The following is a 26,606-nucleotide window of genomic DNA, read 5'->3' as shown; positions in this document are numbered from 1 at the left end:
AGCCGGGGGGCACGTGGTGCTCGGAGTTATCCGCCATAAGAATCTCGGCGATCGACTCGATGCTCTCGGACTCGGACTCCTCTGAGGAATCGCCGAGTGATCCGTTCGAGAGGTTGAGGGCGGGCACGTCGAACTCGATAACCGCCACTTTCTCCACTGCTGCCTAAGTGGCGGTGGTGTGCTTAATCCAGCGCTGCAGCCGCGAACGCCCGGAGCGCTTGCGACGGCGCACAACGGTGGGATGGGCAACCACTCGGTATGTAGTCGATGGCTGTTGGAGAAGGACTCCGTAGGAAGAGGCTCGGAAGTGGTTCGCGCCACGGATGGGCAACGCCTCCATGTCCAGCGGGTCCTCGCATAGCCACGCTGAGTCGTCGGCGATGAAGGAGATCGTCCCGAAGCGGATTTCGCCGCCAACTGACATGATGATGATGACGAAATCCACCTACACCATGAAATTTTGCTAGACGCCTAGCCCCACGGTGGGCGCCAACTGTAGGGGTTATGACCCTGACAATGAGTACTAGGGGTACGAATAAGAGGGCAGAGACTAGATACGGCGTAGGTGTAACACACGGTGTTTAACGAGTTCAGGCCCCTCACTCGGTGGAGGTAAAAGCCCTACGTCTTGTGCCCTGAGGCTTGCTTTGATTTGATGGATATGGTGACAAGGTTGAACATGCCTGGCTACGGAGAGGGGTGCGGCTTATATAGAGTGCGCTGCAGCCGCATGTCTCCCACGCCACCAGGGCAATTAATGCCATTGAATGAGGCAGTTACTAGTGTAATGAGCCTATACTACAGTAGTTACAGGTAACGAACGGTAGCTATAACTCTATTTAGTGGACGACTTAGGATCCCTCGACCGTTGCAGCTCCCACGACGCCTTCTTGCCCTGTACGTCCGATGGTTGATCATCCGCCGAGTGACGTGTGGTTGTCCGAGTGCTGTAGAGCCGTCCGAGTGATCCTCCTGATGGACGCATCCGAATGTTGGCATGATCTAGGGACCTACCTATGATGGTGATGAGCCCCATGTGGGTCCCAAACGATGGGTCCTTGACCCTACCTGTAACAGGTGACCACATCACCAGTTGCGTATCCACTAGACATGCAACGTTATGCGTTATTACCCGACTACAACTGCATAGGCAACAAAGCAATTGCAACTCGGGCCCAACAGGGGAGTTGTTGGGGCTAATTGCATGCCCATCACTAAACATGCAACTGCAACTGTTGTAACTTGACTACATCGGCAGCGGCACAAAGACACTTGAAATGGGGTTAGAAGGGTTGTTGTCGGGCCAGTTACATGTTCATCACTAAACATGCAACTGCAAGCATTATAACATGATTATAACTGCATGGATGCAAAGCAACTACAATGTTGATATTCCCTAAAAAACTACAACTCAGGGTTGGAAGGGGTTGTTGGGCCACTTGCATGTTCATTTTTTGTATGTCCACCTGTAGACACTCAATGGCAAGTTTTGTAACCCCACTAACACAATATGATTGCAAGCGGGCAAGCCAGTTGCATGCCCGCCTTTTATTATTATTTTGTATTCCCTCTGTCTGGAAATACTTGTCCGAGGAATGGATGTATCTAGATGTATTTTAGTTCTAGATACATCTATTTGTATTCATTTTTACCACAAGTATTTTCGGACGGACAGAGTATGTTGTCCTAGTCACGCGTCCGCAAGTTGCACGCAACTCATCCATATGTAATTACAATTTGTAGTTGCACTCAGACAAATGTTGCAGGCCCTATTCATTTTCCTTTTGTATTTTTCGGCTAGTCGCAGTTGGCGCAGGTCGTAGACAAATATACTTCAATCCCATTCTTTTTTTCTCATTTTCTCAATCCAAGAAACTACATACATGGCCATCCTGTTACCAAAATATAATAGTAAGAAGAGAAAACAAGTCAAACTTGGCACAAGTAGAAACAATCCAATCCATCCGGGGCTTCGGAATGCTCTCTGATATGTTTGGCCCGACACTAAAACGCATATCAAGCCTAACACGTATACTCACTCCGTTCGAAATTTTTTATCCCAAGCTTGTCCCTCAAATGGATGTATCTAGCACTAACTTGACGTTAAATACATCTATTTAAGGAATAAGCTTTTTTGGACGAATGAAGTACAAGTTGGAGGTCTATATATGAAAAAAAAAACACAGAAACAAAGCCACACGGTAGTACGCACACAACAGCCCAATATCAGCCCTCTAATATGTTCAGCGTGACACTAAATCACATACCAAGCCTAACATATTGAAATCGCTAATTGACAAGTACTCCTTTTAAGGCCTTGCACAATGCTAGATGCTTAGGGAGGTGCTTAGAACCGGGTTTTGCTGAAGCACCGGTGTCTATTTCTACAGGAGAGATGCCTTATTAAGCGTCTACCCTGTACAAATAAGCATCGGTGCTTAAGAAAAGTCTGGTTTATTTCTCTAAGCATCTCCCCTAAGCACCTTGCATTGTACAAGCCCTAAGGATTACTCCCACCTCCCCAGGTTGTGACAAGTGCCGCGCTGCATGTGTGCCACTTGTCGCAACCAAAGAGTTTTCCCTTTTTTTCTTAGATCCGTTTATTCAAAACGTTGTACTCCCTCCGTTTCAGTTTACAAGTCCTACGTGTATATCTAGGTTGTCAAATTTATAAACTATATAACACAAAATTTATACCGTTTGAAAATAAAACATCTGAAGTTTATATTGGTATATTTTTTGTAATATATGACTTGTATTAGGTTGGTCAAATTGACAACCTAGGGGTACGCGCACGCCCTCTAAACTGAGAGAGAGGGAGTATCTCTTAAACCGTGAGTCCAAATCTTGAACTGTTTTCACCGTTGGATTTCTTGCATCGAGATCAACAAAACTAGATCCCATATTCTTAGGTTTTGATGAACTTTTTAATCCAAAAATGGTCAAAAAAACGAACCAAAAAACCGGAACGGGAGCATGATTTTTTTTCCTTTCGAAAGAGGCACGACCGTGCCTCTCGCAAAAGCAAAATTGTGCCTCTCGCAGAAGAAAAAAACAGAAAACGTATTTTTTTTCCATTTCCGAGAGACACGGCTGTGCCTCTCGTGAAAACACAATCATGCCTCTCGCGGAAGTCAAAGAAAAGAGAAAACACGTTTTTTTTTCAAGAGGCACTTGCCTCTCGCGAAAGGAAAAAAAATATAAAAAATGCGTTTTTTTTCGTTTTCGAAAGGCATGGTCGTGCCTCTCGTGAAAGCAAAATCATGACACTCGCAGAAGCAAAACATGCATCTGGCGAAAGAAAAAAAACACTTTTTTTCATTTCCGAGAGTCATGGCTTTGCCTCTCGCAAAAGTAAAACCGTGCCTCTCGTGGAAGCAAAAAAACATGTTTTTTCGTGTAAATTATATTTTTTTTTCCCAAAAGCTAAGGAAGACCATTGAAAAACCAAAAAGTCGAAAAAGCCAAAAAAACCCGTTAAAAAGCCGAAAACACGTGCGGAAAAATAAAAAAATAAAATTCAGAGTGAGAGTCCAGTGCGTGACACGTGGCAGAGTGCGCGTCAAGTGACACAGATCATTGTGAGCCTTTCGAAAGAGCGCGCGTTAACTAGTTGCTCCCCTAACATATATACATAGTTAAAGGTCTATATATGCAAAAAAGAAAAAACACACAAGCACAGGCACACGGTAGTATGCACACAATGGCCCAAGATGAGCCCATGTTGCTAGCCCATACAACCCAAAAACGCACCAATAGAAAATCGAAAGCAGGAAGAAAACGAGACAAGCTGCTCAAAACTGTACCAACCTGTATGTGTTGCGGACGTGAGCTGACTGAGACCAGGTAAATCTCAGTCAGCTGGGGCGTGTTTGGTTGCCGTTGTGAACAATTCCTGTATGCACACAATGGCCCAAGATGAGCCCATGTTGCTAGCCCATACAACCCAAAAACGCACCAACAGAAAATCGAAAGCAGGAAGAAAACGAGACAAGCTGCTCAAAACTGTACCAACCTGTATGTGTTGCGGACGTGAGCTGACTGAGACCAGGTAAATCTCAGTCAGCTGGGGCGTGTTTGGTTGCCGTTGTGAACAATTCCTGTATCGCATACATTTCTCAATCCAGCCTGGTTGAGAAAAACAGGCCCTAATACGCCATTTGCTAGTTGTTTGGTTGTCTGCATCTAGTGTCCCTGCATTAGGTAATACGCAAGTGTACTTTGTTTGGTTGCCTGCATTGGCCCTCGCGGCACATGAACACGGCGTTTGGTTGCGTACGGCGTACATGTTGTGCTTACCTTATACCCTAGTTGGTGAGTTTACCTACACCTAGCACACCAACGTCACAACACAGCAATAGCGATGAACTGGGCGAACATGATGAAGTTCTTCAGCTTCAGCCCAAACTGACGATCCACCTTGACACCTCCAACCTTGTGACTGTCAACACTGCTGCCGTGCTTTTGCACCCACTCGGAGTAAGCTTTTTCTGCCGCTTGCCTAGTCTTAAACCCTCTATGGGTGCTGTTGCTATACGATGCCACTTGAGCACCGGCTTCTTCCCATGAACTATAAACCCCTGGAACCTTACCGATGAACACGGCATACCACTTGCCCTAGCAATGCAAAAGAGTAAGAGTTCAAGCGGCAAATCAATGGAGCACACAAGTAGAGCAAAGTAGCACACAAACAACAATGGATCAGAAGAGAAGTAAAGCATGCATGATCATACGTCGTAGCAAGTTCTTCCTAGCACTACCTTGGTGTTAACCTACCACCACATCCAAAAAAGGGTGTCGTCCTACCACCGCAAGTTCACCATCATCGTGAGGGGTTAGTATATACCACCTCACCAAAATATACAGACCATCAAATAGTTTGTGAGCCCTAGCTACACAAAATGTACATCGTCATCGTCATCGTCGTCGTCGCCACCGCCATCGCCGTCGGGGATCATGCACGCTCACAGGCAGCACTACTCTTGTCGTGGAATTGTCACGGCAGATGTCCTCAAGCTAGGACTTAGTCGTGGAGCCATCGCCGCTAGGAAGCTTGAAGGGGTTAACGGGACAAGGAACACGAGGGTTATACTGGTTCGGCCCCTTACGGTGAAGGAAAAGCCTACGTCCAGTTGAGGTGGTATTGATTAGGGTTTCGAGGACCAGGGAGCTTATTGCTATGCCTGGCTCTCGACGAGATCTTCCTTGTCCCAAAACCGCTGCCGGGGTCGTCCCTTTATATAGGGAGGCTGACGCCCAGCAACTCTCAGAGTCCCGGCCGGCTCATAAGAGTGTCCGGCTCGGACTCTCAATTACTCTTGCCTTACACTACAAGTTCTACCATAATAATGATTGTAACTACGGGCCTTAAGCCGTATCCGGGTCTTAAGCCCATCTTTGGCCCACCGTCTTCAAGCTTAGCGTCGGGCTTCTGGCAATGACCATATGAGTAACCCGGCCCCTCCTGGCGGGTGACTCTAAGGTCTATATCCTCAACATTAGGCCCCAGATTGATTTGAGCCGGCTCATGTCAATCTTCAATCCTTTCGACAGAAAATCTCCGGCTTACAATTGTGTGAATGTCATAACCCGGCGTGACGTCATCCTCTGGACTCCGAGTAATCCGCCGTGACGTCATCTTCCATTAAGTCTGTTTTTTACTCCACCAGATCCGCAACGGATCTTATCTTTACTGCCATCCCAAAAATCAAGGCGTTTCAGGGGGAGATAACCACGCCGCGGTCTCCTCGTTTCTCGCGCCCACTTATGAGCTCGCCCTTATAAATAGTCCGGCCCGACGGGCCTTCAGCCACTCCTCTTCTTCGTCTTCTTCCTCTGTCCCCCAAGAGTTCGAACTCCGCCGCCGCCGCCGCGCCCCCAGTCTTCGTCAACCTTGGCCGCTGCATCACCCTGACTCGGTCCAGACAAACGGCGGCAACCTCCGCATCTCTTCAGCACCGGTAAGTCCTCGCTACCCCGTAGAACAGATCTGCAGTAGGGTTCGTCCGTGTTCGTCGCCGTCTCCCACAAGCTCCGGTAGTTTTCATTTTTACTGCCCTTTTTTGATCTTAGCCTTGTATAGAACCACTGCGGTAGCTGTTTAGCACCCATTTCTCATGCAAGTAGACCTCTTTTTACTGCATAAAGGCCTCGTTCGAGCTCAAGAACTCCCCTGCGTCTGTTTTTTAGGTCTAGAAATTTTCCTTTTGACCGACCATTTTGATCCAAAATATTTACTGCAATGTGTGAAACCTGTTTTCACCACACTTAGTAAAAAAACTGCACTCATTGAGTCATGGCGGTTTACATTTCCGGTTTAAAGAAACCACACGCCGCAGAACCTTCCGACTCAAAGGAGACCACGCGTCATAGAATTTTCCGGCTCATCTGTGATAAGGCCGTAGACAATCGAATTACTCTCAACACCTTAGGCGGCTTAAATAACCTGATGCACCTAGATATATGTCATTAGTCCCCTCCATAAGCCGCCACTTTAACATTGAACTGTAAATTTCCTCCGGCTTATAGTTAAACCGGCCGTTTCCTTTTATCATAGGCTGCCGATTTTCACCATGCCTCCCAAAGCTCCTAAAGCCTCCATCACTTGCAATTGGATGAGGTCCAATGTCACCAACGAGACATTAGCAAATTTTGTCAAGTCAGGCTACCTGCCCAAGAAGGACGTCATGTCCTACCGTGCCCCCGACCCATCAGAGGAGAGACCACGGCCAAGGGACGGGGAGGTGGTCATTTTTGCGGATCACATGAGCCGGGGCTTCGCACCGCCCGGCTCAAAGTTTTTTAGAGACGTGCTGAACTTCTTTGACCTGCGGCCACAAGATATAGGACCCAACTCGGTGTCCAACATATGCAATTTCCAAGTGTTCTGCGAGGTTTACCTTGGAGAAGAGCCCAGTCTGCTGCTCTTCAGAGAGCTCTTTTACTTGAACCGCCAGAACGAGTGCGCCAACGGGCCAAGTTTGGAGCTAGGCGGCATCTCCATTCAGAGACGGAGAGACTGTCTTTTCCCTTATGCCGAGCCGCCGAGTCACCCAAAGGACTGGAATCTGACGTGGTTCTATTGCCAAGACACATCACCGGCTGACGAGAGCCCGCTGCCCGGCTTTCGCCCTTCACGTCTGGAGCCAACTCACCCGCTGTCTGACAAGTTAACTCAGGCGGAACGCCAACCTCTGCTCCCCACCATCAACAAGATCAAGGCTCTCCTGGGCAATGGTCTCAACGGAATCGATCTGGTCCGGGTCTGGATCTCCTGGCGGGTGATCCCATTGAGCCGCCGCCCCGGCTTAATGTGCGAGTACACGGGCCGAAAGGATGACCCCCAGAGACACAGCCGCAACGATCTTCCTGAAGATGTTGCAGAGAACGTGACCAAGGCTCTCTTGAACGAGAGCCTGGCAGACTGCGGGAGGACCGGGTTAGCCCCCTTCTGCAAGACCAACCCAGCCCCAGCGGTAAGCCGCTGATCTGAACATCTTATCTTCTTCTGTATATAACTTTCATCTGAATCTTTTAAGAAATCATCATTGTATTTTTCAGGCTGATGACAAATTTTGGAAGGTCAAATATGACCACGAGGCGGCCAAGAAGGCCAGGAAGGCGAAGAAAGCCGCTCCCCGCAAGAAGGGAAGTAGGCCAACTGCTTCAGAGTTGATGCAACTAAGCAACAGCTCCGAGTCAGAGGTAACCCCTGAACCTGTAAACTCTTGTTATATCTGTTATTTATTTCTGCCCGCCTTATCAATACTATTCATCAACAGGATGACACCGGCGCAAGTAACCCGGTGGAGGTAATGTCACTTTCCTCCGACTCGGAGCCCTTGCCAAGGCTGAAAGTCCGAAGGGTAACCCGGAAAGTAAGCTTTTCACATCCTTTAGATTATCAAGATCCTCAATTTATTTTGAAGCGACAGGTTCATGAGAGCCGGCGTCACACCCGGACCAACAAGGACGCCGACCTCTCCTCCGGGTTACCTGACGCATCGAGGAAGCGCCGAACTGAGGTTATCTCCAACTTGTACCCTTTTCATCCTTTGGCGGGTGTCATACGTCAGCCGCTCAATTCTTCTGACTCAAATTATCAGGAGACTTCCCCCTCTTCGGGCGACTCTATGCAGTCGAACCTGCCGGCTTTCAAGACTGTGCCCGGGTAATAATGATCATCTTATGGTGTACTTTGTCTTTACTTACACTCTTGTGCTTAACCTTTCTGTCTTTTCAGTGCCCAAGCAAAACTCAGCAAAAGGGTCAAGAAGAACAAGCCGGTCGATGAGCCGGACTTGCCTGAGCCGGAGGTAGCCGCTCAAGAACCGCCAGCTGCCTCTGCTCCTGAGGCCGCTGCTCCAACCAACAAGCCCATAGCAGAAGCTTCTGTTATCCCGGAGGCCTCCAGCTCGGCTCAACCAGCAGATGACCCGGATGTGGTAATCACCCGGACGGAATTTGTTGAGCCGGGGAGACCTACTGCACTGGCCAAGTGTTCTGCCAAGGGGGAGTTGCTACAGCCCCGCCGGGTTAATCTGGACCTCTCCGACTACACCAACCTGAGCATCGGAGAGCTCGTCTCCGGCTACGTCAGCCAAGTGCACAAGAGCCGGGACGTAGAGATTGCCATGGTGAACCAGATTCAGCAGAAGTCTGAGGTATTATTCTTCTGTCCTCTTACTTACTGCATAGTTACCTTTACCATGCTAGCCCCCAAGTCGACGACTTATGATTGAGTATGTTGTAGACTTAAGTTCCGGCTTATTCCATGAACCGGTAGTTTGTAGATAGGAACGTTCGATATGCATTAGCCCCCAAGTGCCAAGTGTCTTTGCTTGGAAAACGCTTGGGACTTTAAATTTGTATAATAACTGTTCATGCTATAACCCGGAAATTTATGCAGGCTGCTGGCAAGAAGTTTGAGGCTGACATCTCTGATCTCAAGACCCGGCTGAAGACGCAAGAAACTGAGACCCGGAAAGCAAATGCTAAATTTGTGTCCAGTATTGCTGCGCAGGAGAAGCTGAAGACGGACTTCGACGCGGAACGGAGAGCCTGGGCCGAAGAGAAGGCTGCTCTGGTGAACCGGGCCGAACAGGCGGAGAAGGCTCTCTCAGAGAAGACCGCCGAACTCTCCGGCTTAAAGCGCCAAGTGTCCCAGATGGTTGCCGCAATCTTCGGTAAGTCATTTCACCGGTCTTCATCAAGTTTAGAATCTTTATATCTCATAACTCATCCTTGTCGGCGGCTTATCTTACTCTGTTAAACAGGTCCCAGAAGCGCCAACCTCAATCAGAGTGTGGTAACCAAGCTGAAGGCCGTGTACACCCTGGTGGAGCAACTCTACACCGGGTCACAGCGTGCCTTGGCTGTGGTGGCCCTATCCAACGAGGTGCCGACTCACCTGGCGGAAGTGCTTCGCCGGCTCGCCGTTCTGCCTCAACGTATCCAAGAGCTGCGACGGGCTTCTGCAAGAGCCGGAGCTATCGCCGCGCTGAGCCGGGCCAAGGCTTTCCTTCCCGAGTTAGACCCGGCGGACATCGCCCTCGGCTATCCAAGTCTGAAGGAAGACGGCACAGCCTTCGACCAAAGGGACTTTGCCGCCTGCGTGAAGATCATGCGCCCGGTGGCCACCCTCGTTGGAAATGACACAGATCTGACCAAGTACCAGCCGGGTTATAATGCGGAAAATCAGAGGATCCCCACCCCGCGCTATGAAGCCCTCAGCTTAATCCCGCCAACTCGTCAGCACACCTTCGCCCTGGAGATTGACCCGGCCGGGTTAATTGACGAGGAAGCTCAATTCGAAGCTCTGAGCGGCATCGACTGGAAGTCATCAACTTTCCAGGTCTTGGGAACAGCCGGAGTGGAAGAGAGGGATGAGCCGGAGACGTCAACCCAGGAAGCATCTTAACTCTGTCGGCGGCTTATAAAACAATGCTCCACCCTTTTGGACTCGATGAGTCTTGTAATAGAGTAGGATCAATACTTTAACTGGGCCGTACCATCGCGCACATATTGAATGCTGAATCCTTATGAAAGTTGCTTCCTTATATGTCTCCGGGTTACAGTTGATCAGTCATGTTCCTTCAGTTTAAATAATTGTCTTCAACTATCCTGCAAGAAAAGACAAATCACAAGTCTCGAGGCGGCTTACCGCATGGAGAATCATAGTCTTATGCCTATAACCCAGAATATGATTCACCAAAGACTGGCCCTCGATGATGTCCTTGATACAATCATAACAACACACTTACCAGCCTCTAAGCACACTGCCGGCTTAGATAACCCGGGCTATGAGTTTGATACCTCAATTCTGGTTTACCAGTCTTAATAACGCCAGTTGTGTTCGACTAGCACTGTAAATCAAAATTAAGCCGGCAAAGTGAGACCCGGCCGTACACACTTTGAAACAATCAGAAGAAACTTGCTATAAAGCAGAAGAACTTAGGGGCTTCCGGTTCGAATACGACCAGAGAGCCGGCCCAAAGGGGTTACGCTAGGATTCGAATACGATCATATAGCCCCCAGTGGGTGTGGCGATGCCAATCAAGAGGGTACCGACAGCTATGTTCTCTTTGGTTCGAATACGACCCATGTTTGAACAGGAAGCCCCCAAATGACTTTAAGAATTGTTTAACGACGCTGATTCGAATACGATCCACGTCGGTTCCCAAAGGGGTTAAACTAAGATTCGAATATGATCAAAGAAAACTTCCCAATGAGCTCGGCACTTTGCCGATCAAATGGGTATCGACAGCTATGTTCTCTTTGGTTCGAATACGACCTATGTTTGAACAGGAAGCCCCCAAGTGACCTTTATTGCCTACGGCTAGATTCGAATACGATCATAAGCCGGATTCTCCTTCAAGTTATCATGTAATCTTGCAATGAAAACAACACGTGCACATTTGGAGGAGAAAAAAGGACAGAGGTCCTGCTTTATTGCTTATCATAATATATACATGGCTTAGAGAAATATGTACATTATGAGAGCCGGTGGCTCAAGTGTAGTAAGGCCGAAGCTGAGCTATGTTCCACGGCCGACGGGTCTCTTCCTCCGACTTACGTGAATCTTTGTGCTCCCGAATGTCAATGAGGTAATATGACCCGTTGTGCAAATTCTTGCTGACCACAAAGGGCCCTTCCCAAGGCGGGGATAGCTTGTGCGCATCTGTTTGATCTTGGATGAGCCGGAGCACCAGATCGCCTTCCTGGAAGACCCGGGATTTAACCCGGCGACTATGATAACGGCGCAGGTCCTGTTGGTAAATTGCTGAGCGAGCTGCTGCCACATCACGCTGTTCGTCCAACAAGTCAAGAGCATCTTGGCGCGCCTGTTCATTATCCGCCTCAACGTAAGCCGCCACTCGAGGCGAGTCATGACGGATGTCACTGGGGAGGACTGCTTCTGCCCCATAAACCATGAAGAAAGGCGTGAAACCTGTAGACCTGTTAGGAGTAGTGTTGATGCTCCATAACACGGAGGGCAACTCCTCCACCCAACAACCCGGCGTCCGTTGCAAAGGGACCAAAAGCCGGGGCTTGATGCCCTTCAGAATCTCCTGATTAGCTCTCTCAGCTTGACCATTGGATTGAGGATGAGCCACTGAGGAAACATCAAGTCGGATATGCTCTCGTTGACAAAACTCTTCCATGGCGCCTTTGGATAGATTGGTGCCATTGTCAGTTATAATGCTGTGCGGAAAGCCAAAGCGAAAGATCACCTTTTTCATAAACTGAACTGCCGTGGCTGCATCACACTTGCTAACTGGCTCCGCTTCCACCCACTTGGTAAATTTGTCAACTGCCACCAAGAGGTGGGTCTTCTTATCCTTGGACCTTTTAAAAGGCCCAACCATATCAAGCCCCCAGACCGCAAAGGGCCAAGTAATTGGGATCATCCTCAGCTCCTGAGCCGGCACATGAGCCCGTCGCGAGAACCTTTGGCAACCATCACATTTACTGACCAAGTCCTCCGCATCAGCATGAGCCGTCAGCCAATAAAAACCATGGCGAAAAGCCTTGGCCACAAGAGACTTTGAGCCGGCGTGATGGCCACAATCCCCTTCATGAATCTCACGCAAGATCTCTTGACCTTCCTCAGGGGAGACACAACGCTGAAACGCTCCTGTAACACTACGGTGATGCAACTCGCCATTGATAACAATCATTGACTTAGCCCGCCGGGTTACTTGTCTGGCCAAAGTTTCATCCTCAGGCAACTCTCCCCGGGTCATGTAAGCCAAATAAGGTACTGTCCAGTCCGGTATGATGTGGAGAGCCGCCACCAGTCGTGCCTCCGGGTCAGGGACAGCCAAGTCTTCCTCTGTAGGCAACTTAACAGAAGGGCTATACAGGACGTCCAGGAAAGTATTAGGCGGCACCGGTTTTCGCTGAGAGCCCAGCCGGCTTAAAGCATCAGCCGCCTCGTTCTTCCTGCGATCGATGTGTTCCACTTGGTAACCCTGAAAGTGCCCAGCAATGGCATCAACTTCGCGGCGATAAGCCGCCATGAGAGGGTCCTTGGAATCCCACTTTCCTGATACTTGTTGAGCCACCAAGTCTGAGTCGCCGAAGCACCTTACCCGGCTCAAGCTCATCTCTTTAGCCATCCGAAGACCATGGAGCAAGGCCTCGTACTCAGCCGCGTTGTTAGTGCAAGGAAACATCAACTGTAGCACATAATGGAACTTGTCACCTTTAGGGGAAGCCAACACGACTCCAGCCCCCGAGCCCTCCAACTGCCTGGACCCATCAAAGTGTATAGTCCAGTATGTGTTATCCGGCTTTTGCTCGGGCACTTGTGACTCTGTCCAATCATTGATGAAATCCACCAAGGCCTGAGACTTAACAGCAGTGCGTGGCACGTATTTCAGACCATGAGGTCCAAGCTCTATAGCCCACTTAGCCACTCTCCCTGTGGCCTCTCTGTTTTGAATGATATCACCAAGAGGGGCAGAACTGACCACAGTGATGGGATGACCCTGGAAATAATGCTTAAGTTTCCGGCTCGCCATGAACACACCATAAACAAGCTTCTGCCAATGCGGATACCGCTGCTTGGACTCAATGAGCACTTCGCTGACATAATAAACCGGCCGCTGAACCAAATGCTCCTTACCCTCTTCCTTGCGCCACCACCACAGCCACACTGACGGCTCGTGTATTAGCAGCCACATACAGTAATAAAGGCTCCTTGTCAACTGGAGCAGCAAGGACTGGGGGCTCTGCCAGCTGCTTCTTCAAATCCTCAAAAGCGGTATTAGCTGCATCATTCCAGACAAAGTTATCAGTTTTCTTCATCAACTGATATAATGGCATGGCCTTCTCACCCAAACGGCTTATAAACCGGCTTAAAGCAGCGATGCGACCCGCCAAGCGCTGAACGTCATTTATACACGCCGGCTTAGCCAGGGAGGTGATGGCCTTGATCTTCTCCGGGTTAGCTTCAATACCTCTGTCAGAAACCAAAAAACCCAAGAGTTTGCCTGCAGGAACACCAAAAACACACTTGGCCGGGTTAAGCATCATCTTGTAAACCCGGAGATTATCAAAGGTTTCCCTTAAATCATCTATCAGGGTTTCCTCCTTTATGGACTTAACCACAATAAGCATGGACATTGCGCCCAATCTGGTTATGAATACAGTTATGTACACAACGCTGATAAGTCGCCTGTGCACACTTGAGTCCAAAGGGCATAGACACATAGCAGAAGGCTCCAAAAGGAGTGATGAATGTCGTCTTCTCCTGGTCCTTAACTGCCATTTTAATCTGATGATATCTGGAGTAAGCATCCAAGAAACTTAAGCGCGCACAACCTGCCGTAGCATCAATAATTTGATCAATACGGGGAAGGGCAAAAGGATCAGCCGGACACGCTTTGTTTAAGTCCGTGTAGTCCACACACATCCGCCAAGTGCCGTTCTTCTTGAGTACGAGCACCGGGTTAGCTAACCACTCTGGGTGAAAGACTTCAACAATAAACCCGGCCGCCAAGAGCCGGGCCACCTCTTCTCCAATGGCTTTCCGCCTCTCTTCATTAAACCGCCGAAGGAATTGCCTGACCGACTTAAATTTCGGATCAACATTGAGAGTGTGCTCAGCGAGTTCTCTAGGTACACCTGGCATGTCAGACGGCTTCCATGCGAAAATGTCCCTATTCTCACGGATGAACTCGATGAGCGCGCTTTCCTATTTTGGATCCAGATTGGCACTGATGCTAAACTGCTGAGATGAATCTCCTGGAACGAAATCAACAAGTTTAGTCTCATCAGCCGATTTAAATTTCATCGCCGGCTCATGCTCCGTAGTCGGCTTTTTCAGAGAAGTCATATCTGTTGGGTCAACGTTGTCTTTGTAAAACTTTAACTCTTCTGTTGCGCAGACAGACTCTGCATAAGCTGCATCGCCTTCCTCACACTCCAAGGCCACCTTCCGGCTGTCGTGAACCGTAATGGTCCCATTATGACCCGGCATCTTGAGCTATAAATATACGTAACACGGCCGTGCCATGAACTTGGCGTAAGCCGGCCGCCCAAATATGGCATGGTACGGACTTCTTATCTTGACCACCTCAAAGGTCAATTTTTCCACCCTGTAGTTGTGCTCATCTCCAAAGGCCACTTCCAACTCGATCTTGCCGACTGGGTAAGCCGACTTACCAGGTACCACACCATGGAAAATAGTGTTTGATTGGCTGAGATTCTTATCAATCAACCCCATACGACGAAATGTCTCATAATAGAGGATGTTGATGCTGCTGCCTCCATCCATGAGTACCTTAGTGAACTTATATCCTCCCACCTGAGGAGCCACCACCAGGGCCAAGTGACCCGGATTATCCACCCGGGGAGGGTGATCCTCCCTACTCCACACTATAGGCTGCTCAGACCACCGCAAGTAGCGTGGAACCGCCGGCTCAACAGCATTCACAGCCCTCTTATGAAGCTTCTGATCTCGCTTACACAGACTGGTGGTAAACACATGATACTGTCCACCGCTAAGCTGCTTTGGATTGGTCTGATAACCTCCCTGCTGCTGTTGATGACCCTGGCCAGACTGCTGATTAAAGCCCCCTTGACCGTTCTGAGGGTTAGAATTTGAGCCGCCGCCCGGGCCATGAAAGCCGCCGGCGCCTGAGCCGCCGCCCGGGCCATTGTAATTCTTAAAGGCCTTCATGATTGCACAATCCTTCCATAGATGAGTTGCTGGCTTCTCTCTAGAGCCATGCCTTGGACAAGGCTCATTCAACAGTTGCTCCAGCGTCGGGCCTGACCCGCCGCCTCGGGGAGGGGGCCTCCCCTTGCGTCGCTGGTTATTACCTTGTGAGCTGGCGTTGGCTACAAACTCTAGGCTGCCATCGGCCTTGCGCTTGCCTCCTCCTTGGTTTCCCGGGTTATGCTGAGGACCCTTGCCATTGCCGTTCTTCTTTCCCTTCCCTGTCCTTTCATCATCTGAAGCGGGGTCCTTGGTACCATCAGAATCGGCGTACTTGACAAGAGCCGCCATCAGTGTACCCATATCATTGCAGTCGCGCTTAAGCCGCCCGAGTTTCATCTTCAGGGGCACAAAACGACAATTCTGCTCCAACATTAAGACTGCAGAGCCGGCATCCATCTTATCCGAGGAATGTATTATCTCCTTAACCCGGCGAACCCAATGTGTCGTAGACTCACCCTCCTGCTGCTTGCAGTTAGTCAAATCCACAATTGACATAGACTGCCTACAGGTATCCTTGAAGTTTTGGATGAACCGGGCCTTCAGCTCAGCCCAAGACCCAATGGAATTCGGTGGTAGCCCTTTCAACCAAGTGCGGGCAGTCCCATCTAACATCATGGTGAAGTACTTAGCCATGGCCGCTTCACTGACCTCCAGCAGTTCCATAGCCATCTCATAACTCTCGATCCAGGCTGCGGGTTGTAAGTCTGCCGTGTAATTAGGCACCTTCCTAGGGCCTTTGAAGTCCTTGGGTAGACGTTCATTGCGGATAGCTGGCACTAAACAAGGGACACCCCCAGTCCTGGTAGGGATACCCACGTCGACGGAAGTCGTCGGATAAGCCGGGGGAGTCTGGTAAGCCGTCAACTGAGGCACCTGTTCCGCCTCTTGCCGCGCTCTGTCTTGGCCTGCTGCGTGAAAGGCTCCGTTATGAGCCGGGCCATGGCCAGGGGGCGGGTCATGGCGTCGGACGTTACTTGAGCCGGTCGCTGAGACCATGTGTCTGCTGTAACTCGGGCTCCGGCCTGGACGAGGGGTCGAGTGGATCCTGTCCCGGCTGTAGGAGTACGCCTCTTGCTGCGCCAGTGCCGTCTGAAGGAGTTCCCTGACCCGGCGGGTTTCAATAGCCGTCGGAGAGTCGCCGTCAATTGGGAGAGCCGCCAGCCGTGCTGCCGCGGCGACCATGTTCTCCAGCGGGTTGGCATAATGACCCGGTGGTATTGGCACGTACTGAGGCGGGGCAGGGGGCATCTGGGGAGGCCCCATCACTTGTGGCTGAATAGGGGTCCCAGACCCGGGCACTATGACCCCTGGCGGGTTACTAGACCCTGCACCTGGCGTGTTGAAGAGGTTTCGTGGATCGTAAACCGGAGGGAGTCGAGATTGGGCCTTTTGATGCCTCCTTCTCAGGACCTCATTGGACGCGTTTTGATCCATCGTGAGCCGGAAGGACTGCGCTTGAATCAACTGGGTTTGGGCGTCGAGAGCCGCCCTTTCCGCAGCCATCCTGATCCCTTCTGCTGCCAGATCCTCCTTAGCTTTCACTAGATCCAACTTTAACTGTGCCACCTCCGCATCATGCTGAGCTTGATCCGCCGGGTCAACCGTGGCGGTTAACAGGGCCGTCATCTTGTCCGTGAGATCCATTAGCACCTGAGCCGGCGAGGGCACCGGGTTTCCCGCTCCAGCAGCAGGGTTCTGAACAGGCTGTGCACCGGCCATAAAGACTCCAACCTGACTTGGCGGCTCAAACGGGTCCGGAATACTGTCACCATCGGAACAACCCATGAGCCTGCCATCTTGAAGTTGATACAACGAGTTTGACTCATCGGTGGACGACTCGCCGTCAGAGCCGGCGGCCGTCTCATCACCAGATCCAGATCGATCAGAGGGCCCTCCGTGGATACATCCCACAAAAGCATGCCTTAAGGCAGGCCGGGCCCGGGCGGGTCGTGCACGCTGAGCCGTCTCGATGAGATCGGCGCAGAGATCCGGCTCAGGGCCCGGCTCACCAATCTTGCCAATGAAAACATGAATTCCGCCGAAGGGGACCCGGTACCCGTACTCAATTGAGCCGGCGTCGGGGCCCCAGTTTGCATCGTCGATGTAGAGCTTGCCGCGATGACTCTTGGTCATCCGGCCCACAGCGTATCCCTTGAGCCCTTCGAAGCTGCCCTTCAAGAACTCAAATCCACCGTGCACTGGCCCCACGGTGGGCGCCAACTGTCGTGGAATTGTCACGGCAGATGTCCTCAAGCTAGGACTTAGTCGTGGAGCCATCGCCGCTAGGAAGCTTGAAGGGGTTAACGGGACAAGGAACACGAGGGTTATACTGGTTCGGCCCCTTACGGTGAAGGTAAAAGCCTACGTCCAGTTGAGGTGGTATTGATTAGGGTTTCGAGGACCAGGGAGCTTAATTGCTATGCCTGGCTCTCGGCGAGATCTTCCTTGTCCCAAAACCGCTGCCGGGTCATCCCTTTATATAGGGAGGCTGGCGCCCAGCAGCACTCAGAGTCCCGGCCGGCTCATAAGAGTGTCCGGCTCGGACTCTCAATTACTCTTGCCTTACACTACAAGTTCTACCATAATAATGATTATAACTATGGGCCTTAAGCCGTATCCGGGTCTTAAGCCCATCTTTGGCCCACCGTCTTCAAGCTTAGCGCCGGGCTTCAGGCAATGACCATATGAGTAACCCGGCCCCTCCTGGCGGGTGACTCTAAGGTCTATATCCTCAACAACTCTAGTAGTAGTGCTTGCCCAGCCAGCTCCTGAGCCACAGCACCCTGTGAGCGTCGGCCATGGCAACGAACCCAACACTCTGGGCCTTGTTGTCAAGCAGGTGGCTGAGAGCTGCCATGAGAGCCTCGTCGCTGAAGCCACCCTGGGTCATGACAGCGCCATACAGGTCAGCGTGGACGTCGAGGGGCCTGCACTCCCTGATGGTTGTTGCCACCTCCTTCACCGCCTCAGTCATGCTGCAAAAGACATTGATCTCCTCCATCAGGCCTCCTCTCTTCCTCTTCCTATCATGGACGGGGTCAAATGGCTTGTCGAAGGGCTTCGCAGTGGGCTTGTCAGGGCCATCAAGGACCTCGACGTCCGGGGTCCCATGGAAGTCTGGCATGGGAGAACCAAGAGGCTCCCCCGAGCCCATGGCATGCTTCCCAGTTGCCAGCCCGAAGGAGAAGATGTGTTGCATCTGGCTGTAGTTCTGGATGGGTGTGTTGAGGAACTCAGCGTCCCTTGGGTGGTCCTAAGAATGAAACACAAGTGTTGTTAGTTGCGATTAGGAGTAGGCAATGGTGGACAGTATGAAAAGGAAGAGGGTTGTGAGCTAACCGCGACATGGCCGACGTAGTGCTCTGCCTCCAGAACTATGGAGCAAGTTTTCTCATCCCATGAGGCGCCGCTAAGGTCTCTTAGCTTGGACACTTGGATCCATCGACTTCTCCACTTCCTCGGGTGGTTGTACACCTGGGTGGTAGACACCTCTTGCCCACAGAACTCGAACACCTGCTTCGCAACGGTGTTCAAGTGCATCTCCTTGAAGCCCTTGTCAGTCCTAACTCTACTAGAGATGAGCTCACACATCTTGTTCAGCACGAACGTGGACATGAACGGCTGCCACTTCATGTTGTTCGACCTACCATTCTTCTTTGCCTTTGCTGCTGCTAGCTTGAGTGCAGCGGCAGCAGCAGCAGCAGCAGTAGTTGGCTCAACGAGCACTACTGGCACATAGAGGGAATCAGACGCGTACACCTCTGAATCAGGTGCCATCTCGGACATAGGCTGCAAGTCCTCGACAAACGATGGAGCAAACTGGCTGTCGAACACGACAAGGGCCTGACTAAGATCTTGTGTCTGCGGTGTCATGTCCTACAATCATAGCACGCTTTGACAGTAAGCATAGCACACAAGATACCGGACAATGCATGAAAGAAGAAGCATACATGTACATGGTTCATCACTATCATAGTAAGCACATGCTTCATCGCTATCATACCAAGCATACCGGACAATCTATGAGCAGGAACATAAATCTACAACAAACAACATGCTACAAATGGACCACCAATAGCTACAAATCACAGATCTAAGCATGATTCAACACAAGCACAAGGTTCAACTTCAAACTCTACTACTAATCTAGCCTACCACATGCTTGAACATCTAGCCCTACAACAAATTGCAACCGCAGCATAGCAATCAACCATATCAGCTCACAGATCAGACCACTGATCAACCACGCATCTAGATCAAACCCTAGCTGCAGCTCAGATCTAGCTAGAAGGAACAGAGAGAAAGGGGGATTGAACTCACAGAGGCCATGGCTGCAGCTTGAGGACGAGGGGGACGGTCGTGGAAGGTCAACGTCGGCCGGTGAAGGAGCGCCGACGCCGTGGACCGCCGGCCGATGAAGATGCGCCCTTACCTGCTCGGCGCCGCCGATGCGCGTCGGTGGGAAAGCTCGAACGGAGGGAGAATGATGGAGGGAGTTGGGGCGGTGAGGGAGGGGCTAAATAGTGGTGGACTTGGCGAGAGGTGAGCCGAAATCTTCCCGCCGATTTTTCGGCGACGCGGGCGAGCTCTGCCATCTCCCCTGCTCGCACGAGGGGAGAAGCGCGTCGCCCTCCCTGCCTCGCCCAAGCCAGGCTCGCGAGCTACTGCCGGTTCAGGCGTTTCCCCTGGGCCTGGCCTGGACGTGCTTTAAGGTCCGTGCGATGCGGGCCGCACAGTGAACACAGGCAACCAAACGGGCCACTTTATTCCCACGCGGGCCAGGCTGGGCCTAATGCGGACAACCAAACACGCCCCTGATGTCCAGGCGCTCCCGTTAATATTACACCTTGCACACACTTACAGTCGTGGCCCAGTGCTAGTATCTCGCACATTCGTCGCCAGCGTAGCGGATTGATGGAGCTGGTTGTCATCCTAACTTGCGGGGGCCGCCACCCTGTTCACTTGCATCAGGCGAAGCATTCTTCTCTGGCTGTTGCATGGATCGTGTTTAGTTTCGTCAGCTAACTGCTTCAATGTGCACCTGAGTCGCCATGGGAGCGACGCGGGCCGAGGTTCTGCTATTCTGCACCAACTGTGTTAGGCCGTTGTAAGGGAGTATACTTGGCCTTTTTCTCCTCTAAACTGCACCTAGCTGATCCCTTATAACAGCTAGTTGAGTAAAAACATTAATCCATCCCCAATCGTCTTTTTATATTTACCCCGGCACTCGCAGCTGAGTAAAAAAAATCCCTACTCTCTCTTCCTCTCCCCCTCCTCCTCTTCCCCCACTCGCCCCGCCGCCGGCGCGACCCCCGCCCCGATCCGCCGCCCTCCCTCCTCCCGATGACCGGACATGGTGGCCGCCGGTCCCCTCCGCCGATCCGCGGCATGTATTCGCGCTGCCATGCCCCCGGGTCCTCGTCCGCGGGCGCTTCCTCGAGCCGCCGCCGCTCGGCTGATCCACCCCCCCCCCCCCACGCGTTTTGCGGACTTCCCCGACCTCCCTCCGCAGCGGCCATCGACGAGGACCTACCTGGGCGTCCGGCAGCGGTCGTGGGCGACGTGGGTGGCCGAAATCACCGACCGCAAAACCCACAAGTGGAAGTGGATCTGCTCCTTCCACACCGCAGAGCTCGCGGCTATGGAATACGACCGGTGGCAGGTCCGGTTCCACGGCAGCGATGCGAGGCTGAACTTTCCCATCGGCGAGCATCCGTTCCACCTCGCTGCAACGTAGGTGGCGAGGAGGGCGGTGACGACGAGATCAACGTCGAGGAGTGGCGGAGCGTCCTCCCCGGTAACGCCGACGATAGCATCAGCCCAGATCCAACTCTCATGGACGACGGCCTCATCCGAAAGGATTGGCTCGACCTCCACTTCGAGTGCAAGTAGTTTAAGTTTAAATTTATGTTTAATGTTCGGTTACGAGAACTTTATGTGCTGAACTTATGTTTAAATGCATTATCTTTCGATTAAAATTTGATTGAATTTGTGCAAATTTAGTTATACTCCGCTAACTTTAGGGGATCGGCTAGATGCGGCCAAATTTTAGCGAAGAATATATACTCCACTAACTTATAAAGGATGGGTTAGAGTTGCCCTTAGTACCATATCCAGCTTCCCTCGTCTCTTTTTCATTTCCACCGTAGGTGGTTTGACTCGCATCCGATGGCAGGCGCGCAGGCAGCATGCATGAAGCATGATGATCATTGTAACTGCAGTCGGTCAGCCTTTACTTCTTTATACGAGTACAACGGGATAGGACATCCTTTGCCTTTTTTCCCCCACGAACAGGTATCGCTGTAAAAAACAGCAGCCAGCACCTTTACTGGGCGATCGATCATCTAGAAGTACGTGTGATCAGCGAGTTTGGTGGCAAACGCGGGCGCACGAGCGCGCAGGGAAAGCAAGGGAAGGGAAAGCAGTGCGCGGAATTCCCGGGGCAATGATCGATCCCCGCTGCAGCTCTCGCCGTCTTTCGCTCCACCGGTTGGTGTCCCCCGGCTGCCGCCCAAAGCCCAGACCCGATGGTCTATCACGAGCCATGTCTCCTTCCCCAGGCCTCATCATTCGTACTAGTACCGCAGTTCCATGCCCAAAACGCACATCAAATTATTAACCATCTTCGCACAAAAAAGCACTACGCCGAGCAGAGCAATGCCCTGACTAGATAGACCGACCTCCCAGCAAACAGCGCTCATAATACAACTCTACTACTGCTACTAGTGCTAACTATGTGTCATACAGCTACTCCATGTAAAGTCAAAGTAGAAAGAAGCAACGATAAATTATTATTGGAACGGCGTATATGCACGCACGCAGAAGCAGCCGCTGCCGGCAACTATTTGACGCGACAGCGCCGCGCCTGGCCGCGCGCGCGCCCTGCTCCCAACCAAAGGTCGCCTCGTGCGCGCCATCCACCGCGGTCCACCACGTGCCCCAGGGTCGGACAAGGGTGGTACGAGCTTCGAGCATGGGTCCCGGCAGTGGCATGCACGTACGTACGTGCGTGCGCGGGAGCTTCCTTGTGTCTGATCCGATCTAGTAGTACTCCACGGGCGTGCCGGGGCAGCTGTCGTCCGACATGTCGTCGTCGTCGGGGTTGTTCTTCTTCCCCGGGCCGGAGCCAGCAGCCGTCGCGACCGCAGCGCTGAAAGGCGGGGGCACGTAGGGCGGCGTGGCGCACCGGAGCAGCGCCCAGTTGACGCCGTTGAAGAAGGGGTGGCGCTTGATGGCCGCCGCGCCGACTGTGGCGCCGAGCCTTCGCGCCGGGTCCTTGGCGAGCAGCGCGGCGACGAGGTCCCTGGCGGCGGAGGAGACGGAGGGTTCCTTGGGGAACTCGAGCGCGCGGGCCACGATGTTGGCCAGGGTCATCTCGTTGTCGTACCCCTTGAAGGGCGTCACCCCGTAGAGGAGCTCGAAGATGAAGATGCCCAGCGTCCACCAGTCCACCGAGCTGCCGTGGCCCTCGCCCGACACGATCTCCGGGGCCAGGTACTCGTGCGTGCCCACGAACGACATGGACCGGAGCTCCACCGGCTCCGCCACGAACTCCAGGTCCAGCACGCCGGTGGGGAGGCTGCCGTTGCTGCTGCCGTTCACGCCCCCGCCGCCCGAGGCCTTCTTGCGGCGCCGGCGCCGGCGGCCGCGGCCGGGGAAGAGGCTGAAGCACGAGACCGACGGGACGATGCAGGAAGGAATTATGCAGGTGGACGACGCGGAGGAGCGGCCGGTGAGGCCGACGGGGTCGGAGATGACGTGCGCCGGAGTCGGGGCCGTCGGGTCGCACTTGAGGGAGAGGTCAAAGTCGGTGAGCATGATGTGGCCGTCGGCGCGGACCAGCACGTTCTCCGGCTTGAGGTCCCGGTACACGATGTCCAGCATGTGTATGTACTCCAGCGCGGCCACCACCTCCGCCACGTAGAACCTGCCGCAGCACACTATATGTCATTCACCATTGCCACTATACTAGTATAATCTATCAAGTGCAACCAAGATTATAAATAAACAACGAAATTTTACAGCCAGCACGCTGAGACGATGGACCCGGTGCATGTTTGGTGGAAAACAAAAAAGAAAACAGTAGAGAAGCAAGTAGTAATTGCATAGCACAATAGCATACTACTCTTGACTTTATTCAGATGCAACCAAAAGACACATCCACACATATATAGGTGAAGCTAGCTAAGCTAGCACGGTGCCTGACACTGTGCGCTCCAGTACTGCTACTAGCAAGCAAAAAAGTCAGAAGAAGCGGAAGAAAGGCAAGAGACAGTACTCGAATTAGCGCATCATTGATGCCGGGGCGTTGCACGTTGGGGTGGAGCCTAGTTTAATGGCGAGCATCATGTGTGCACTCCATTGACACTTCCTCGGGTTAATTAGCTTAGTCCTTACGGTACGTGCCCTGTGTCTGTGCTGTGCGTGTGTTTCAGAGCTGTGATTCTTGGCAAACCACATGGGGGGTTAATAAAAGCCGGCCTCTCTTGGGTCGAGTCTTGACCAAGGAAGGAAGCACAGCAGATGCACGCACCGGTGTTTTATGAGGGCGGGAGTATATTTTAAAAGCCATGTTCCGCGACCGGTTCCGGCGCCGTAGCACGGGGGCGGAGGGACCGTGGGCGGCTCGTGTGCATCACCGGCAACGGATACGGCGACCGGCCTTGCCATAATGCCACACCACACGTTTATGGTAGTAACACTGTTGCAGGTACCACCCAAATTCACGACGCCCTTGCATAGAAACTACACCTACCTACTACTGCCTACCGCTGGCTACTGCTAGTGCTCGTACCATAGCAACAACTAGCGCTGCCCCGTGAAACGAGGCTTCATTTCTGCTGGAGTGCACGTCGTTCGCAAGGCTGTATGTGTGCGGGAGTACGTTGTACGACGTGGGCTTTTTAACGGAGTGCGTGCACACAATGGCGCCCGCCGAAAGCATATGTTATTGTTGCTATATATATTTTCGGCCGCTCGTTCATGAATCCATGCTTCACTCTCCTATTCTTCTCCTTTTCGTATGTTTCTAGTACACAAAGTCTAAGCAAAGAAAGACATTATTGTCCCGTGAATTCATATAGTTTGTTCCAACATCACGCCTTCCTTCTCCCTTTCATCTGCCTAGTGATGCCTTGCCACGCCACTCACACGGGCGCGTTACGAGTGTTTTTTTTTACTAACAGAAACATGAAAAGAGAGGAACATCCTTATGTAAGTTCAATTAGAACTAGTAGTACGTACGTTACTTATATGTGTTGAGTTTGAGGAGGACTCTACGAGTGAATGCAGTGGCCAGCATGAATGCATGATGGCCGGACTAGCGGGTAAATTGATAGAGCCACATGACGCTGTAATGGAGCAATCGTAGCCACCAATACTACCAGTGCTGTTTCTTATCTTTACTGCACATTTTAGTAAAGGCCAGGCCGTGTTTTTTGCCTTCTTTCTTCTTCTCGTCCATAGCGATAGATGCACATACGGCCGGGGAATAATGCTATTTTAAGTCTATTCCGGAATGAAGTAACATCAGTGTCCGTATATCGTCGGCAGGCACAAAATGACGAGAAAAAGGGAGAGATGCGGCAAAGGAGGGAAGCATGCAAGCGCATATGCCAAGCCCAGCTTTTCTTCGCTTCCGCATGGGCAGGCTTGGTTTCAGGGCGGGCGCTGCCGGTCTCCACTTGCAAACACTTCCTGACCGACTGACTGACTAGTCACTGCAAGATGATAATGTGGGCGTGCAGCTGTGTGGCCGCTGGCTGGATTCAGAGCCGAGAGCATGATCAGCAGCCAAGAAACTGTTGTTGGCGACGCGACAGTGAGAGCAGCTGGACCCAACAGCACGCCATGGAAGATATCGACGGGATGGCCCATGAATGCGAAGAAACAGGGCAAGATGTCGTCGTTTGGATGTTTATTTCATTAATTCATGGCTCCGTTTTGCAAAACGGTATCATCCTCATGTGTCACGGTCGTGTGCTGTTAAGGAAGCTATCTCCATGGTGTCTGCCATCTTGGTTAAGGATCCATCCAAAGGGGCAGCAGCAATCGATGTTATATTATTATGCCTTGTGTTTTCAGGATGAGGGGCACTGTGGGCTGTGGCTAGACATGTACTCCATATGAATAGACAGATGCGTGCCCAACCGAAGACACATGGGGCCAGCGGAACCATGCGCGGAACTGGGCTTTGCGTCCACTAGATCCTTAAAAATGGAGTACTCTAATTAAACTATGGCAAAAGTGGGGGAACAGAGAAACGGCAAAGTGAAACAGATGAAGCCGACTGGAGTAGAACGCGCAGGAAACCGGCCACATTCTTCTCCGGAACCGGAAAGGCTATGTGATCACTAGTATAGCTACTTCACCGTTGGTTTTAGCCTAATAAAATCCGATCAAACCTTGCACTTGTTGAAATTTTTTGCTTCCACAGAGACAGAAACAGAGACTATGAAAAAGTTCGATTTTTCGAGGTGTAATTAAGTGCATGAATGCATATGTAGTTGTGAGGAAGGAGGAGGTGGCGTACATACCTGACGGCGGCCTCGGAGAATCGGCGGTGCGGCTGCCTCTGGCGGAGGACGTGGAGATCGCCGCCGGGGCAGAACTCGGTGAGGAGGCAGGACCAGCGCTCGCCCTCGGCGACCCCGTAGAGGCACGGGAGGAACGGGTGGTCGACGGCCTCGAGGATCTCGCGCTCCGTGCGCGCGCGGCCCTCCTTGTTCCGGCCCTGGAGCTCCTTCCGGTCCATCACCTTGGCCGCCACCAGCGCCCCGCCCTTGCCCTTCACCTCGGCCAGGTAGACGCTGCCGATGTCCCCGGCCCCGAGCCTCCGCACGAAGCGGATGTCCGAGAGCTGCACCGTGCCGAGGCGCGGGGCGAGGGCGGAGGAGCGCGGCGCGGGGACGCCGATTGGCCCCGAGGAGGAGGAGGTGGAGCAGGAGGCCGTGGCGGTGGAGACGGTGGAGGCGGAGCGGGAGCGCTCGGAGGAGCCGAAGCTGAGGCTCTGCAGCTCGTCCGCCGCCAGCTCCGCGCCGCCGTCCGGAGGCATTGCTGCCTGCTGCGGTGAGGTGAGGCGGGTCTGCTCCGGGCTGCTGGATGTGGCAAGTGCGGGCACAGGGGAGGAATAGGAGGAGGAGGTGGTGCGGTTGGGTGCGTGGGTTTCGTTTTTAATTTGAAGATGAAGAGAGGGGGGAGGTTAGTTGACGGATGGGGATGGGCCGGGCCGGAAAGCCGTGTCCGGTTCCAGCCAGGCTAGCGCGAGATTTTGTGTCTAGTCTTTGGATCTCCGGGGGACATGCAGGCCCGGTTCTCCGGGTGCTGACATTTTGTTCTTTTATAGAACTCCCACTTTCCCTCAGGAAAAAAAAGAAAA

General features: G+C 52.2%; 1 protein-coding gene across 1 annotated transcript; it reads right to left on the bottom strand.

The window, feature by feature from the left end:
• Nucleotides 1-21,857: 21,857 nt before the first annotated feature.
• LOC123120225 (serine/threonine-protein kinase D6PKL2) lies at nt 21,858-26,392 on the bottom strand. Its single transcript, XM_044540215.1, has 2 exons — nt 25,765-26,392; nt 21,858-23,156 (listed from the first exon to the last, which is right to left on the bottom strand). Exons 1-2 carry the CDS (start codon nt 26,280-26,282, stop codon nt 22,271-22,273), a joined length of 1,404 nt encoding a protein of 467 aa, XP_044396150.1. The 5' UTR covers nt 26,283-26,392; the 3' UTR covers nt 21,858-22,270.
• Between the last annotated feature and the right edge of the window lie 214 nt (nt 26,393-26,606).

This window comes from Triticum aestivum, chromosome 5D (genome assembly GCF_018294505.1).
Source record: "Triticum aestivum cultivar Chinese Spring chromosome 5D, IWGSC CS RefSeq v2.1, whole genome shotgun sequence".
Classification (NCBI taxonomy): domain Eukaryota; kingdom Viridiplantae; phylum Streptophyta; class Magnoliopsida; order Poales; family Poaceae; genus Triticum; species Triticum aestivum.
This window is presented reverse-complemented; position numbering and strand designations above follow the sequence as displayed.

Coding starts and splice junctions, on each gene's coding strand:
- LOC123120225 (XM_044540215.1), bottom strand. CDS start 26,282: ATGCCTCCGGACGGCGGCGCGGAGCTGGCGGCGGACGAGCTGCAGAGC. Junction 23,157..25,764: donor TTCTCCGAGGCCGCCGTCAG/GTATGTACGCCA, acceptor GTGCTGCGGCAG/GTTCTACGTGGCGGAGGTGG.